At 25.6% G+C, this 19,041-nt stretch overlaps 1 protein-coding gene across 9 annotated transcripts in view; it reads left to right on the top strand.

Annotated features, from left to right (window-relative positions):
* LOC122512886 (hemicentin-1) overlaps positions 1-19,041 on the top strand; it is a 349,783-nt gene that overhangs the window by 172,593 nt on the left and 158,149 nt on the right. For all 9 annotated transcript variants that reach the window (XM_043629017.1, XM_043629012.1, XM_043629010.1 and 6 more), the window contains exon 3: positions 11,484-11,638. In XM_043629017.1, the coding sequence (XP_043484952.1) occupies positions 11,484-11,638 (155 nt within the window). The remainder of the gene's footprint in view (positions 1-11,483; positions 11,639-19,041) is intronic.

Here is a 19,041-nt window from a genome sequence, read left to right as displayed (position 1 = left end):
TTAAAAAAGAATAAAAATTTTGTCCGACTATACTGATTTTTTCTACTTAAAACTAAACATAAAGAATAATTGAAACTAGCAACATATACCTCACTCGCTAACGCTCGTTCGGTTGTATTTAAACTTATTAGTTTTTACTTATTTTTTTTTTTTATTTGAACTAAGTAAATATTTACTGGACATAAATATTTTAATTTATGGTATCTATTAAATAGTTATTTGAACCAAATACAAATTACTTAAGTCAATTAAATAGAATAATTTAATTTAATAAATATTGCTTTAAATCAATTATAAAAATTACTTGATTAAATAATGCATAGTTTTTAATTAAAATAAATATTTATTTGCATCAATAAAATAATTTTTTTGAAATAACTAAACTTAGAAGGTTAGATTTTGAATGTTAGCCTGATTCTCTGAATAATTAGTAAGAAAAGGGCGAAGATACGTCCATTCTTTTCTTACTAATAGGATTTTCTGTAGGTAATGATCAGGGTGTTTTTTTGAAATTTTTACTGCACTATTCTTACGCATGTCACCGTCACCAATATTGTTACAATATATATTGTAACAATATTGTTACAACAAAGTCTAGACTTTGGGTTTTTGCAAGTCTAGACAATATAGTTGTATAATAATATAAATTTTTCTTTCTAAACCAGAATTTGAACATTTACAAAATTAAAACCTTATAGTGGTTAGAAAATGTAAAAAATTATTAATATTTATAAAAATATAAATTATTTTATTTAAAATCATTGTGTAATAAGACAAAAATTATGAAGTGACATTTACAAAAAATGTCATTGTACATTATACGAAATGTTATTTTTACGTATTCTCTTACTAAACCTTTCATTTTCGTCCGCTATCCTGGATTCGCCATTTTGTATTTTTAAAAAGTGACTTTGGATTCATAATCAGTGGAATTTTACTGAAAATCAGTTGAAAAGTACTAAAATATCAGTCATTCTTCACTGATTATTATTTTATTGTGATTTATTTATTAATATTGTAAATTTCTGTCAAACAAATAATTTTACTAAAAGTCAGTTGAAAATTACACTTACAGTAGTGTTTCATTCGAGCAACACGATCCGAGAAACGAACAAAAAACGATTTTCTTTTTGTTTTGATAACCAAGCTGTCATGTTCGCTCGTCTTATTGAAGTAAATTTTCATAAATGTTTATTTACATTATTCGAAGATAATTAAATCTTAAAAAATTACTATAAAAAAATTCTAATAATATTAGTTTTTAAAAATATTATAATGTTATTTTTCGAAAATAATTGAATTTCTTAAAATAATTCTTATATCCTAATTAACCTTTAAAAATTTTTTTTAAATTTTTGGTAATTGAATTATTTTCAAAATTTGCAATTAAAATTCTTCAAAAAATTGTAACAAAATACTTAAAATAAATTAATTATTTTCAATTAAATTTTGCACAATTTCAACTATTCAAAAAGGTTTCTATTGTAGACATATTTGAAAAATTTAATTGTGTTAAAAAATTATTCAAAGAAATCTAAGTATACTTATTTTTAATTATCTATAACTTAATCTATTGAATTTAGAAAAATTACATCAAGAGGACAAAACTTTGTTCTTTCGTCTACTTTTGAATAATGTTTAGAAAACTAAATTTTTATTAATGTTTATTAAAAAATTATTTTATACCTAAAAATGTTAAATTTTTTTAATTTAGGCATGATTACAATCACAGGCACACAAAAAAAAAGTTGTCTGTTCATTGAACAAGACCTACATGTCTTATAGTATTTTGGCCCCCTGAATACGAATATGAAGTCAGAATTGCTCCAGCACCCTCTGTTTTTTTTAAATCGAAAAAACTACCCTTAAGTCTAAAATTCAAGAATTAAAGTAAAAAAAAATAAAAACACGGCTTTCTTCGGAGTAGAAGAATATATTTGTGCGTTTTCTTCTTTCAACAACTCAAATAATGTCAAAATTGCTCCACCACCCCTGTTTTTTTAAATAGGAGAAACTACCCTTAAATCTAAAATTCAAGAACTAAAGTCAAAGAATGAAATAACCACTTTTTTGCGAAGTAGAAGAATATATTTATGCGTTTTCTTCCTTCAACCACTCAGAAATATTGTCAAAATTGCTCCACCACCCCTGTTTTTTTAAATGGGAGAAACTACCCTTAAATCTAAAATTCAAGAACTAAAGTAAAAAAATATGAAATAACCGGTTTTCTTAGGAGTAGAAGAATATATTTATGCGTTTTCTTCCTTTAACCTCTCAGAAATAATGTCAAAATTGCTCCACCACCCCTGTTTCTTTTAAATGGGAGAAACTACCCTTAAATCTAAAATTCAAGAACTAAAGTCAAAGAATGAAATAACCAGTTTTTTTGCGAAGTCGAAAAATATATTTATGCGTTTTTTTCTTTCAACAATTTAGAAATAATGACGAAATTGCTCCATCACCCCCTGCCCTTAAATCTAAAATTCAAGAATTATAGTAAAAAATGATATAACAGGTTTTTTCCAAAGTAGAAGAATATATTTATGTACTTTTTAAAAAAGCATCAGCATTGCTTCATCACCCTCTTATTGATTTATATTGAAAAAACTACCCCTTTAAGTATGAACCCAGAGTATACTAACAACAATAAAAACAATTAGTTTTAGACAAAAGCATACGTTCCTTTATTTTTGTTCTCATAACTAAAAAGCAGAATCAGAGTTAATTTATCATTATTTGTTGTTGAAAGAAGAAAACGCATAAATATATTCTTCTACTCCGAAGAAAACCGGTTATTTCATTTTTTTTCACTTTAGTTCTTGAATTTTAGATTTAAGGGTACTTTCTTCGATTTAAAAAAAAGTAGGGGTGGTGGAGCAATTTTGACATTATTTGAGTTGTTGAAAGAAGAAAACGCATAAATATATTCTTCTACTCCGAAGAAAGCCGTGTTTTTATTTTTTTTTTTACTTTAATTCTTGAATTTTAGACTTAAGGGTAGTTTTTTCGATTTAAAAGAAAACAGAGGGTGATGGAGCAATTCTGACTTCATATTCGTATTCAGGGGGCCAAAATACTATAAGACATGTAGGTCTTGTTCAATGAACAGACAACTTTTTTTTTTTAATAATAAAAATTAAAAATTAAAAATTTTTAATTTTTATTATTTAAATACACAATTAAAAATAATAATAATACTCCGCAAAAAAGCCCAACTAATAGAAAAATAAAAAAGTAGGTTAATTTTAAATTTAGATCCAACTATTACAGTGTTATAGATTTATTAAGTAATATATAACAAGTAATATTATATATATTTCTCTAAATAAAGATGTCTATTGACTTTTTAAAATTGATTTTCTTAAAAATTTCTTTATTAAAAGTATTAATATTTAAATTTTATAGTAATTGCTGTTTTAAAAAATCAATCCGGGAATATTTATTTTTGGTCCGGGAATTTAAAAATAATAATTCACTAGACACCTTGAATTAATTTTTAACTTGATATAATAATTTTAATTCACTAAAATGAATTTAATTTTAGTTTTTAATAGAATTAATAAAAAAAAATTTAAATGTTTTTGGATATCGATTTTTTTTCAAAAAATAGGTTATTATTGTATTATTTTTAGTTGTCAGTTATGGGAAAGTCGAGAAGCAGTCGAGAAGTTCGGTCGATGACAATTAGAAAATTAGACGATACGATTTGACAATTAACAAAAGAATAAACAAGATGATCGTTTGAAAACCAAAGACGATAACCAAATAATCACTAACACTAACTTACAGAAATATAAGTCATTTTTCACTGATTATCCATTTAAAAAATTATTGTTGATGTCTGCCAAACAAATACAGGGTTGCCACGGACCTGGAAAACCTGGGAAACCCGGAATTGTCATGGAATTTTTTTTCAGTCATGGAAAACCTGAAAAATCTGGAATTGTCAGGGAATTTTATAAAGCCTGATACTAAAAGCTCAATTTTTTGTATTTGAGTCGTAAAAATTTCAAGTTTTCAAGTTGACATACAACTTTTTGATTTTAAATTTAGTGCTTACAATTGAAATCAATATGGCATTTCTAAATTTTAGTTTCTTTTGGTCTCTATCTTCCTTTAAATAATTTTTAAATTAATACATTTTAGAAACCCCAAAATGTTATGAAACTGAAGCTACCAACTTTTATGCAATGAAAATTTTTTCTTTTGCTAATTGTTTTTTAATGTAAGAAGCCCTTTAAAAAATTGCAATCGAAAAAAATTGCTTCTGAAGCAAGGAAATAATAATTTAGTTAAAATTTCGGGATATTTGGAAAATCTACGAAAAAATAATTAAAAATCACTAATTTCCTTGCCTTCCTTAGATCCTCTTACAATTTTTTTAAATGACTTGTCACATTATTAAAATAAATAATTTGTAAAAGAAAAAATTGCTTATGAGGTGAGGAAATAATAATTTTGTTTAAATAATATATGGATTTTTCGAAAATCTGTGTAAAAAATCAAAATTAATAATTTCCCCGACTTCGATCTTTTAAAATTTTTTAAAAGGCTTCTAACATTAAAATAAATAATTAGCAAAGAAAAAATTGTCATTGAATAAACGTAGGTAACTTCAGTTTCATAAAATGTTATTAAAATGCTTTTTAAAATACTGGTTTAATAATTGTGAAAAATTCTAAACTTAACTAAATTTTTAAATTTAAAAAGATTTGCTCCTCATCTTTCTTCGGAGCGTATCTCAAATAACCTTACAAATTTTAACTTAATTTTTTGTTAATAATGAAATTAAAAATTAATAACTTATTTTGTTAACAATTTACTTAAAGGATTTTATACTTTTTGTCGTAATTAGCTAAAAACATACCAAAACAATTTTATTTCTGGTTTGGAATTTTTTAAGAAATGGTCTGGAAAACCTGGAAAAGTCATGGAATTTTAAAATCGATGTCTTGTGGCAACCCTGAAATAAATAAGTAAATACACAAGTAAATAAATAAGTTCCATTACAACACAGACAGCGCAGCATTAGCGAGTGAGGTATTTACGTATATTTAAAAAAATTTCAACAGACACTACGTGCATCAACGAACCTTAAAAAATTCAACAATTTATATTATCAATCGTTTATTAAATCTATACATATATGTGATTTGTGTATATGTAGGAGTTTATATCTGCATATGAGCAGTATACATGTGTATGTAATTTATGAACATGTGTGAGTATACATGTACATGTGATTAGTGTATATGTGTGAGTATACATGTGTGGGTGTTATGCGCGCATGCTTGATATTCATAGAACACTACTGCGCATGCCTGATATTCATAGACCACTACTGCGCATTCCTCACATTGATAGAACACTACTGCGCATGCCTGACATTCATAGAACAATAGTGCGCATGCCTGACATTGATAGAACACTACTGCGCATGCCTGATATTCATAGAACACTACTGCGCATGCCTGATATTTAAAGAACACTACTGTGCATGCGTAATATTGACAGAACACTACTGCGCATGCCTAATATTGACAGAACACTACTGCGCATGTGTAAGAACACTACTGCGCATGCGTGGCACTAATAGAACACTACTGCGCATGTGTAATATTGTCAGAACACTACTGCGCATGTGTAATATTGACAGAACACTACTGCGCATGCGTAACAGTGATAGAACACTACTGCGCATGTGTAATATTGACAGAACACTACTGCGCATGCGTAACAGTGATAGAACACTACTGCGCATGCGTAACATTGACAGAACACTACTGCGCATGCGTAACATTGACAGAACACTACTGCGCATGCGTAACATTGACAGAACACTACTGCGCATGCGTGACATTGACAGAACACTACTGCGCATGCGTAACATTGACAGAACACTACTGCGCATGCGTGACATTGTGAATATGTATACATTTGTGTTAATATTATTTTTAAAAGATATATATATATATATATATATATATATATATATATATATATATATATATACGGCTAGGGTCGGTCGGTCGGTCGGTCGGTCGTTCTTCAACTTAATATAATAAGAGATTACATTGACTGATACTACTTAAAACTGTAAATTCAAAGAAAATAAAATATCCTGTCTGACTAAATATATTTTTACTACTTGAAACTAAACTCATACAATAATAAAAATTAAATTGACTCATACTACTTAACACTGTAAATTCAAAGAAAATTAAATATTCTGTCTGACTAAATTGATTTTTACTACTTTAAAGTTATTTATTATTTTATAGATAATTTAACATACAAATATACAATAAACGTTCATTTCAATGTTCAAAATTTTAAGTTAAAAAAATTTAGGAAATTTAAAAAATTAAATAAAATCAATCAGTTTCATGCTTTTAGTGTTATATCAACATTTTCTATCACACCATAAAATTGGACCTTTTTTTCTTAGTAAAAAAATTGTTAATAAAAGTATATTTTTTTAAATTTTCTATTATATTTTAAAAGAAGCAAAATAAAAAAAAGAAAATTAGTAAAGAAATAGTGTAGGAATTTTCATAGATAGATAGAGAAAATAAATGAGAATTATAGTGTCGAAGACTGCATTAAAATTGCATTATTAGGATGCGAAACTCGCTTATATTGAAGTTGAGGAACTCGAAGTATTTCGGCTAGTCCAGGAACCTGGAAATTTCCCCATCGACCTTAAAATACACGTTATACACTCTTCTCTCTCCCCTATTCGGCTTGTAATTTATTTCGTTGCCTCAACGTCATAATATTTTTGACTGATAGCCGTAAATTTCAACTGAAAGAGAAAAGCTGTAAAAAATGTTATATCAAGGATAAAAAATTTTTTCCAATAAACTTTCACTTTTATTTTGTATGCATTTTTTTGGATTATCATGAGCTCTCGTTTTTTGTAAAACAAAAAATTTTTGACTTTGAATACATTGATATATTAATTAATTTTATACTCTATTTACCGCAGGGAGAATTTCATTCAATTTTACATTTATATTCTACTTTTTTTTCAATTTTTTTTCCTTATTTTATAGTTCGTTTTAATCTAGTTTAGAAAAATCCCAACGAGTTGTAAAAAAGGGAAAAAGCATTTTTTTTTTAGGAAGATGCTTTCATCGTAGAAAGAAATTCTTGAGATTTGTGCTCATATAAATTTATCCTACTATAAGAATGAAAAGAAGCTTTAAGTTGGGAAAATAGGAAAGCTTTTTATGTTTTGAAAATGATGTAGGTTTTCTTCTAATAATATAAAGAAAAACCAGAGAGTGAGTAAGAGAGAGAGAGAGAGAAAGAGAGAGGAAAGAATTGAAAGGCTCTGAGTTATTCGACGTATTGACTTCATTGACTAGAGAAATCCGCGGAATTCCAAATATGTGAAGGAATGCAGAAAATACAATCGATGCCGAGAAAGCCCGTCTCTTTCTTGAAAAGTACAGCAAACGCCTTTTACGTACGATTTCATTTCTCACCAGAGAGGCAGGAAATTGAAGTTGAAGATCTGCGATCCGTAGGAATGGTTTCGAGAAAAGAGACTTCCTACATGATTCATGTCAATATCGAAACGCTTTCAGTACCTAAAGTCCCTATGAGATCTAGAAAAACATACAAGAGAAAGAGAGAGAGAGAAAGAATTCAACAGAAGTGTTTATTATCTATTTAATGCTTTAAACATTTTTTTTTCATCAAAAAGCGTCCTAAGTATTCATATTTTAAAGAGAGATTTATTAACTAGGAGAAAAAAATTTACTGATTTCAAACAAAAATTTTCATTAGCCATTTGTTTATATCTGTTATAAATAAATTATTTTACTTTAATCAAATTAGTTAACAGTTCTATTCAGTAAACTAACATTTAAAATGAAAGAATAACATTTAAATTAAAAAATAACATATAAAATAAAAAATAACATTTAAATTTAAAAATAAAAAAACTAACATTTAAATTAAAATTTAAATTGAACAAACTAAAAATTACTTGAAAAACACATACTTATTAGTAACAAAGAAAAAACTTATTAATTGGAAATCGATTATGTAATTTTATTCTGACTTTCATTTTTACTTTCATTTTCGTTCTTACTTTCACTTTGATAGAATTTCATTCTCACTTTTATTTTCACTTTTACTTTGACACAATTTCACTTTCTCTTTCGTTTTCATTGTTATTTGATAGAATTTGAATTTCACTTGCACTTTCATTTTTATACTTTCGACATAATTTAAAATTTACTTTCTCTTTTAGTTTGATAAATTTTTATTTTTACTTTTACTTTGACAGAAAATGAAAATAAAAATCTGTCACAGTGAAAGTGTAATTAAAAATTACATCAAGTAAAACTGTAAAAATAAGAGTAAAAATAAAAATCTAAAAAATGTGAAAATGAAAGTGAAAATAAAAATTTGACAAAGTGAAAATGAAAATGAATGTAACAACAAAAATTTATAAAAGTGCAAATGAAAGTGTAAAAAAATTCTTTCAAAGTGAAAGTGAAAAGAAAAGTCGAAAAAATGAAATTACATTACAAATTACAAATCGAGTCCCAGATCATTTAATCCACATTTATTAAATTAGGAAATTTGATTTATTTATTATTTCAAATAAAAAATATAGAATTAGAAGAAAATAAAAAATTTTATTTATTCTACATGAAAAAATATATAGTTTTTTAATAAAATAAAATCGTATATTTCAAATAATTATTTTATTTTTAAATATATGTTTTATTTAAACGAAGAGAGTTGAATATAAAACACTGGCTGACTTAAAACAGTATCAAATTGCAACGAATTAATATAAAAAAATGTGCTTCAAATAAAAAATTGATCCAACCTTTTGGTATCAATTTGGTACTTTCAAAAAAACTGTAAAAAGAAAAATTGACTCAATGTCTATTTACAATGCGCTACAAAAATATAATTTTTTGTGCTAGTTTTGCGATAGAAATTTGTCTTTTTTTCTAATTTCTAAAGAAATTTAAAAAAAATACAATTAAAAAAAAATAATTTTTAATAACAGAAATATTTTAAAAGCAAAAAAACTTATAGAAAGTACAATTAAAATTCTTTAGAAAATTCAATTATTTTTAATAGAATTTCAGGAAATTTCAAGTACTTAAAAAATTTCGAATTACTTGTTTATAAAAATTGCCAATTATCTTTAAAATAAATAAAATTAAAATATTTTAAAACCCTAATTTTTTCAGAATTTTCCATAAAAATTTTTTTAATTTTTGCGAAAAATTAAATTATTTTAAAAGCAATTTTGATTCTTTAATGTTGCGCTTTTAACACTAACAATCATACGAATACATTTTATTCAATTTCATGAAATTTGATAATTCCATAATAAATTTTTTTTTTTAAATCTACGTTTAAGTACTTTTATTAAAATTCTTAAAAAATTAGAAAACAAATTTTAATTTAATTTTTGAAAAATTTACTTAGTTTTAAAAAAATTAAATAAAATTTCTCGTTTTCCAACTTTTTTCAGAATTTTAGTTTTATCACTTTTTGAAATAGAATTCTTTTTTTAAAATTGCAACTGATTTAAATAATTTTTTTAAAATTACAATTAATAACTTTTAAGAAATTCATTCTGGAATTTAATTATTTTTGAAACAAATTTAATTATTTAAAGAAATTTGAAAAAATCGAGGTATTACTTTAAAATTCATTGTGATTATAAAAAGTTTTTAAGGAAAGAAGAAAGTTAAGAGAAATTCAAGATTTTCGAATATTTTAAAAAATTTATTTTGATACCAAACTTCAGAAGTTTTGTAGTTAATTTTAAAAAATTCAAAATGGCGGTTTTAATATGTCAACCAATAATGTTAAAAGTTATTCAGAGTTGCTTAAAGGTCGTTAGTTGGGAGTTTGACAGTTACTAAATTGAAAAAATATTGTCCGACATTTTAGATCCACCATTTTGAATTTAAAAAATTTGACATTAAATTCGGATTTAATTACTCCAAAAACTTTAAATGTGACTTAATGGAATTTTTTTAGAAACTTTTTTTTTAACCGTTTGTAGCTCGAGAAGGGTTTTTCCACTAGAGTGTGAAGGGGTTAAAACAAAATATGATTTTAAATAATAAATGAAACTATTTTTAACAAATTAATTATTGAAATATTAAGAAACATATTTTGTTAAGTTATTTTCAAATAAATTTTTTCGCATTATGTCAGTAGTTTTCAATGATGACAGCTGTGCAGTTGAAACGTAAAAAATTAAATTTTTATCATGATCGTTCATTTCAACAATTATTTACCTATATCAATACAACCGAGTGATAGAATAAATCTCATATTTTGAAATAAATTTTTTTTAATTGATATACATTTTATTTAATTGAAATAAATTTTACATAATTGAAATATATTACTTCTCCGGGTGAATTGAAAACTTAAAAATGCTTTTTCAAAAAAAAAAAAAAATAAAAAATACACTGTAAACTAATAATAAAAAAATAATTACTAAAGCAGCTCAAGTCTCCGTTAAATGGCTTTTTCGCGCTTGAGGTTTTCTTTTCGAGCTTCATTGTTCTATAATGCGGTGATAGTTAATTGGAATTTACCGCAGCGCCACTTATAATCTTATCGGATTCATTAATCGACAGGCTCTGGCGAACCCAGATCCGCCAAGTACAATGTCCTTTTGCTCCGTTATCGTAACCTGCAAAGCGAATCTGCTTAATTGGGTTAACGGGACTAGAATGTAAATCGATGTCATTTTATGCCGCGAACGTGCTTCATCCCTTTTATATGAGATATTTCAAAGTTTCTTACAAGGAAATACATTATATGTTCTTTTCGACACCATCGCTCGTAATTTTGCACTAAAGTTTTTTTTCCGTTACTCTTCTTTTTTTTGCACACTTTGCTAGGTTTTTTTTCTTTTGTTATCTCAAATTTTCTTTTCTTTTTGCATCAGTTTTCATTTTTTTTTTCTCTTAGCGTCAATTTTAATTTTTTTCTCTCTTATTATCAATTTTAACTTTTTTTTTGTCCTAGCTGCACGAAAAGTATGTCATTTCGGGCACTTAAAGTGGGCGCAAAGTAACTGATTCTCGCCCGGGGCCGGGGAAGCGGGCGCAAAAGTTCTTTTACGCCCGCTGACGTCACACAAGCGGGCGCAAAAGTACTTTTGCGCCCGCTTCATCTAGCCCGAGCAGGCGCAAAAGTACTTTTACGCCCGCTTCGCTCGTGCCCTCAATGCCATACTTTTCATGCAGTTAGGACAAAAAATTATGTTCGCAACATGGGCGCAAAGGTGATTACGACTTTGGCGAGATCACCTATTTTGCGCCCTTGATACGATAATAACTATTCTTTCTTATTATCAGTTTTCATTTTTGTTTTCTTTTATTTACAAATAGTTTCTATTTTTTTTTTCGTTTGCAACAGTTTCAATTTTCTTCATTGTTGGTAATTTTGTAATTTCTCTGTTTTCGTTTTTATTTCAGAGCTGGTATGATGATTGCAAAAAATGACACTGAGACTTTTCTAAAAATTCCAAACATCAAAATTGCCGACGAGGGATTGTACAAGTGTGAGGCTACTTATTTGGCAGTGAATCGAGAATGCAACAATGTTCAACATATCACACTCAACGTCACTGGTGAGTTTTTAAAGAAAAGAATTTTATATTTTACAAATTATTTACAAACTTTTTTTCCTGATACAAAAAAAACAATTCATTAAAATCAAATAAAATTATTCATTATCAAAATAAACACGCACTTGGATTAAATAATTTCATAATAATTTTATTACTATGAATCGTAGATAATTAGTAATAAATAATTACATTGAAAACAAAAATTTATTTGAATCAAAATAAACGATTACATGACTCCACAGAAATAATGAAGTTTAATATAGTTTTAATTATCTTAAACAAAGCCTATTTTAATCGTGTTTTGTAAACCACTCCAACAAAGTAAGTCATATTAATAGCAAGTGTGTGTAAAAATAATTTTATATTTAGTAATTAAAGTACTTAAATGGTAAAAAACAATTTAGTCAGACAAAATATTTTTTCTTCTCTAAAATTACAATTTTAAGTATTATGACTCAATTTAGTAGTATAGAATTTTTATTATTTTTTTTAATTTACTTTTAACTTTTAAGTAGTAAGAATAGATTTAATCATATAGAATTTTGTTCTCCTTTCAATTAATAGTTTTAAGTAGTAAAAATCAACATAGCCAGGCAGAATAATTGTTCTTCTTAAAAAATATAATTTTAAGTAGTAAAAATCAATGTATAGTCATACAAAATTCTTATTATTCTAATATTCTTTGTGTTTTTTAAGTTGTAGAAATAGATTTAGTCATACAGAATGTTTATTATTCTTTGAGTTCTGTCTTAAGTAGTAAAAATATATTCAATCAGACAGACTATTTGATTTTCTTGTAATTTATAGTTTTAAGTAGTATGAGTCAATTTAGTCACACAGATTATTATTATTTTTTGAGTTTAGTTTTAAGTAGAAAAAATCAATTTAGTCGGACAGAATTTTTATTCTTTTTTAAAATCATAATTTTTAAGTAGTCAAAATAAATTTAGACAAACAGTATTTGTTCTTTTCTAAAATTAATAGTTTTAAGTAGTAAAAATTAATCCAGTCATTCAAATTTTTTACCACTTAAAAGTAATAAATTTTAAATAGAACAATCGTTCTGACTGAAGAAATTGATTTTTACTACTTAAAACTGTAAATTTAAAAAAGAACAAATATTCTGTCAGACTAGATCAATTTTTACTATTTACAAGTAAAATTAAAGAATAATTTAAATTATGTATGACTAAATTGACTTATACTACTTACAACTATAAATTGAAAGAAAAATAAATATTCTGTTTGACTAAATCTATTTTTACAACTTTAAACTAAACTTGAAGAATAGTAAACATTCTACACCACTAAATTTATTTTTACTAATTATTACTATAATTTTAAATTACAATTATTCTGTCTGACTAAATCTATTTTTACTACTTAAAATTATAATTTTAACAAAGAATAAAAATTCTTTCCTACTATATTGATTTTTCTACTTGAAACTAAACTCAAACAATAAAAATTAAATTGACTTATACTACTTAACACTGTAAATTCAAAGAAAATAAAGTATTCTGTCTGACTTAATCTATTTTTACTACTTAAAATTTTAATTTTAAAGAAGAATACAAATTTTGTTCGACTATATTGATTATTGATTTTTTCTATTTAAAACCAAACATAAAGAATAATTCAAATTAAATTGACTCATATTACTTAAAACTGTAAATTCAAAGAAAATCAAATATCCTGTCTGACTAAATCTATTTTTACTACTTAAAATTAAAATTTTAAAAAAGAATAAAAATTTTGTCCGACTATATTTGATTTTTTCTACTTAAAACTAAACATAAAGAATAATTAAAATTACATTGACTCATACTACTTAAAACTATAAATTCAAAAAAAATGAAATATTATGTCTGACTAAATCTATTTTTACTACTTAAAATAGTAATTTTAAAGAAGAACAAATATTTTGTCCGACTATATTGATTTTTTCTACTTGAAACTAAACTCAAACAATAATAAAAATTAAATTGACTCATATTACTTAAAACTGTAAATTCAAGGAAAATCAAATATCCTGTCTGACTAAAACTATTTTTACTACTTAAAATAATAATTTTAAAGAAGAATAAAAATTCTGTCCTACTAAATTGATTTTTTCTACTTGAAACTAAACTCAAACAATAATAAAAATTAAATTGACTCATACTACTTAAAACTGTAAATTTAATGAAAAACAAATATTTTGACTTATGAAATTAATTTTTACTATTTAAAACTATAAATTTAAAGAATAACAATTATTCTGTCAGACTAAATTAATTGTTACTATTTAAAAGTAAAAGTAAAGAATAACATTCTTTACCCGACTAAATTGATTTTAACTACTTAAAAGTTTAAATACATTTAACATTCTGTAGATTTTTTCTTCTGAAAACTAGCCTCAAAGAAGTATAAAATATAAAATTAAAATTTATTACAATAATTAAATTTAAAAAAATTTTATTTAACCCAAATATATATTATATTTGATTTATACAAAACATTTCTCCGAGTAAAAATTAATTAATTTTCAAACCAATAGAAAAATGAAACAGAAAAGCAAAGACAAAATTTTGACAATGTCAACTTTTTTAGAAATTCAAGAAAAAAAAATCAAAACCAAATTATTACTTCTTTTTTCACCATCACGATATTATACTTTGAGATATACGATAATATTTCTCTCATTCTCGCGAATCATTTTTCAAGCAAAATGTAAATACACATCTCATTTTTTTTCCGTCTCATTTTGACGTCTTTTTGCATTTTTTTCATCAACACTTTTTTTGCAATATTTCCTTTTTTTTTTAATTTTATCACTCCCTCAAGTAAGATAAAATGAAAAGAGTACTTTATAGTGCGAGAAACTATCGATTTAATCTAGAGAAGCTTAACTCTCAAACTATATACAATAGAATGCAAAATCTGAAGCGGATTATGATGAGACTTATGAGTAAGATAGAGAAGAGCGAAAAAGGAAAGATAGAGAAAGGCGAAGAAAGAGAGATTGGGGGAGTGAGAGAGAGAGAGAGTGCATCGAAGATCAGAAAGATAAGATACACTCAAATCGTTTACGAGATGTTATATTGTGAATGATAAAATCCAAGTTTGAAATTACTTCTCAACTGCATTATGGTAACGATTACATACAGTTTTGAAAACTATATAGAAAGTCACCGTGTGTTGTTTTTCGTTAAGTCCGTTATCCAATGTATATATATATATATATACATATATATATAGTCCTCGTAATATGCGATATAACGAGTTCCTCTACTGGCATAGATATAAAGAAAATACACCGTGACTTTATCGTCGCTCTAGAGTAAAACCGCCGGGATGCATAGTGTAGTTTGTTAGTAGAGGAAGATGGCCCATGTACAATAGAATTATGTTGCCCGGGGCGTCCTTTGCGTTCTCAAATCTTTACCTGGTTATACTCTGACTTTTTTTTGCCCCCTCTCCTTTCACCTCTCTCTCTCTGTCGTCTCGTCCCACTTTACCTTTTCTATTCTTAGTAGTAATTTAGTAGATATAGAGGTGCATTATACGTTTACGCGGAGGCGAATGAATTTTCTCGAGCGAATCTACCCCATTAAAAACTTTTGCATTAAACTTTATGCCCTTTGCGTATATAAGTGTTTTACATATACTTGTACTTAAAATTTGATACACTTATACCATTAGGCACTTGGTGTGTATGTATACATATACAAATAATTTTCCTTAATGGGCCTTTTTACTTCTCGTTTTGCATTAATTATACTCATTGTTATCCATATTATTATATGCTACTGCAAGCTATTATGTTGCATGATTCTTGTTATTATTATTATTATTATCATTATCATATTAGAGCGACATGAGTTTGCCCTTACGAATTTTTCACGAAACCAAAATAAGCTGAAAGTAGTATTATTAATTTTTTTACTGACAGTAACTAGATTTAATTTGTATGCTACTCAGGGATATTATGATCACTTTACATACCTATACAGACACATACTAAGTTTTCCCTTATTGCCCATCGGTTAATAAAGTGACCATTATTGCCCTAGGTCAATAAAGAACCCATTTTTGCCTAGGGCAATAATAAACAATAAATATTGCTTCAAGATGAAAAAAAATATTTTTATTCAGTCAATAAAGTGCCAATTACTGCCCTAGGTCAATAAAGTACCCATTTTTGCGCTAGGTTAATAAAGTATCCATTATTACCCTAGGTTAATAAAGTATCCAACATCACCCTAGGGTAATAAAGTATCCATTATCATCCTAGGGTAATAATAAGCAATAAATAAGGCTTCAAGGAGAAAAAAAAATTACAAGCAATCAACAAAGTGCTCATTACCTCCCTAGGTCAATAAAGTACCCATTATTACCCTAGGGCAATAATAACCAATAAATATTACTTTTAGAAGAAAGACAATTAATTTTTAAACAGTCAACAAAGTGCCTATTATTGCCCTAGGTCAATAAAGTACCCATTATTACCCTAGGGCAATAATAACCAATAAATATTACTTTTAGAAGAAAGACAATTAATTTTTAAACAGTCAACAAAGTGCCTATTTTTGCCCTAGGTCAATAAAGTACCCATTATTCCCCTGCAATAAATATTGATTCAAGAAGAAAATAAAAATTTTTAAGCGTCTAATAAAGTGTCCATTATTGCCCTTGGTCAATAAAGTACCCACTATTACCCTAGGGCAATAGCAGTAAATATTGCTTGAAGAAGAAAGGAAATTTATTTCTAAGCAACATTAACGAGGAATGTCGTATATTATTAATACAATACTGATAAGAAACATTTACAATATTGTCGTGTTATATTATAACTATATTGCTGAAATATATTTGCAACCTTCACGTGTAATATTAAAAAAATATTTGTAACATTTTCGTACTATATTGACTAAATAATTTTCGGTAAATATTTATCAACTTTGACGTGTAGTTTTGCTTCAAATAACCTGAATTATTTGAATTATTTATTGCTTTGAACCAAATAAATCTTAAATGGATCAAGTAAATAATTAATTGAATGTAATAAATTAATTTATTTAACGTAAATAATAATTTATTTGAAACTGATCATTTATTTACATATTTCATTCAAATATTTAAGCTTCTGATACAAATAAAAATTACTTTAGCACAATTAATTAATTTATTTATTTAAATATTTAATTCTTTGACGTTAATAAGAATTATTTATTACAATAAATTATTTGATGGACTAACTGAATCATATTGATTCTTAATTTTGTAACCTGCACCCAGAGACAAATTTTATTTAAACCAAATGTAAATTATAAGAGTTAATTAAACGTAAATTTGTTTCAGAGCCTCATATTGTTTTTTTAATTAATTTTTATTTTTTAATAAACTATTAAATTTTAAGAAACTATTTGTTTGCATACTTTTCCATTTTATTTTACTTTATTCCTATCGAAATTTATTTGTGTTTGATTATAATTGATTAAAATAAGACGGATGCTTGAAAATATTAATAGAATTATAGAACATTTCCTCTAAGTGAATTTAAAGGAATTCTTAGTTTATATAGGTCGTTATTGAATAAATTATACATTACAAACGGTTTTAAACATATTAAAATAACTATATGCGCATTGATAGTAAAATTAGGTGGTTATTTTAATTCTAAGACTACAATATTCAGCTGAATATTAAATTTTCATCCATTTATTATTATTTATATTTATTATTATTTATTAATTATTCATTATTATCCATTTATTAATGAATAATCAATTATTAATAATTAATTTTTATTATATATATTATTATATTAATATTTGAAGTGAAAAAACTTTTTTTTTGGCTAATTAAATATTACTTTTTTTAATAAATAATAATCATAAATTATAGATTTAAATATAAATTAATTAATCTTCTTTGTAGATGAATATAATATTGAAAATAAAATGTAAAAATAATTGTTGAGCGGAATTTTTTTTGTAACATAAATTTATAAGGTTATTAAAACATAAATCGTCTTAAAAAAATTAATTTCATTCTCTCTAAAGTAAATAGAAAAATCTTGTATTGAAAACAATTTTTGTAAGTTTCTTTTTCATCAAGCCTTATTCTTTGGTTTTTTATTATTGTTATTATTTTTTTTTTGTGAAACGAAATTTCGCTGTGAAATTTGTTTTAATTAATATCTTAGTTTTCACAAACCGTAAAAAAGTAGTTTTTCATCTAAACCACAGAAATGGGTGTGTGAGTGTTGAACCTCAATTTTTTTTCTTCATTTAAGAATTCTAATTAAACACACGATTCTAGAAATTTATAATTTTATAATTAGAAATATATTTCATAGATATTAAATACAATTAAATTATTTACTCACGCGAATATAATCTATACATATGAGTGAGAGGGAGAGAGAGAGGAATAGAAATAATTACTAATACAGTAAGATTATTTATAAATGTGCGATGGAAACATAAACTCCTGTGAAATTCTCTAACACAAACTTGATTAAATATTCAATGACAAACATTGCGCTGTATATATTCCGTTGAGGAAAACAGTTTTCTAACTTTATTTTTTAACAGTGTATATTGTTTTAATTTGCAAACATATAACTTTATTTTGAGAAATTATATAAATGTGTCAAAGAGAGGTGAGAAAAAAGTTTTTCTTTTTTCTTTGACTCTAGAAATATTTAATGTTCATTTCAAGTGCAAAGAGTGTAAAGGAGGTGAAATAACAAAGGTGTATATACATAGAATTAATCACTCAGTGTATAAGATTTAGCATAGCATGTTTGTGTAAATTTTAAAAGCGGCTATAATCCCTATCGGAGCATTTCATCTCTACTGGAGAACTTTAGTCTCCGAGGGTAGATTAAATCTTTTGAATAAAGATTGAAAACGATTTTCAGACTATGCAACAATTGGCAATTGTACTTGTTGCCAGGACAAGTTGTCATTGTTTGTCATTGTCGAACTCTGGGTTTTTTTTTAAAGGAATTTTTTTCCTATCATTTTTCTTGAAGAAGAAAATATTTTTTTTTTTTCTTTTTCAGGCGAATAATAAGAGAAATGAATAATGAATGGTTTGAGAAAGAAGTTGTAAAAAAGAATTCGTTGAAATGCTTCCGCTAACTTAAGGTTTAGAGACTATAGTCACAGTTCCATTTAGGCTTGCACTTAAGGTCTTGCCGAGCCAAGAACCATAACACACACGATATATATTAGGTGATTTTCAGCCAAGACAATTTTGTCGTTTCAAGGCATATTTCATGTAAAGCCTGAGAATTTCCATTTTAGTCTGCTCGTTTCATTTACTAGGGGAAAATAATTTTGCTTACTTTGCGACGGCATTATTCTGTAGTATTTTTATTATTTTCGTTTAGTTTTGTATTTAATTATTAT

This window comes from Leptopilina heterotoma, unplaced genomic scaffold, assembly GCF_015476425.1.
Source record: "Leptopilina heterotoma isolate Lh14 unplaced genomic scaffold, ASM1547642v1 Lhet_13, whole genome shotgun sequence".
Classification (NCBI taxonomy): Eukaryota; Metazoa; Arthropoda; class Insecta; order Hymenoptera; family Figitidae; genus Leptopilina; species Leptopilina heterotoma.
This window is presented reverse-complemented; position numbering and strand designations above follow the sequence as displayed.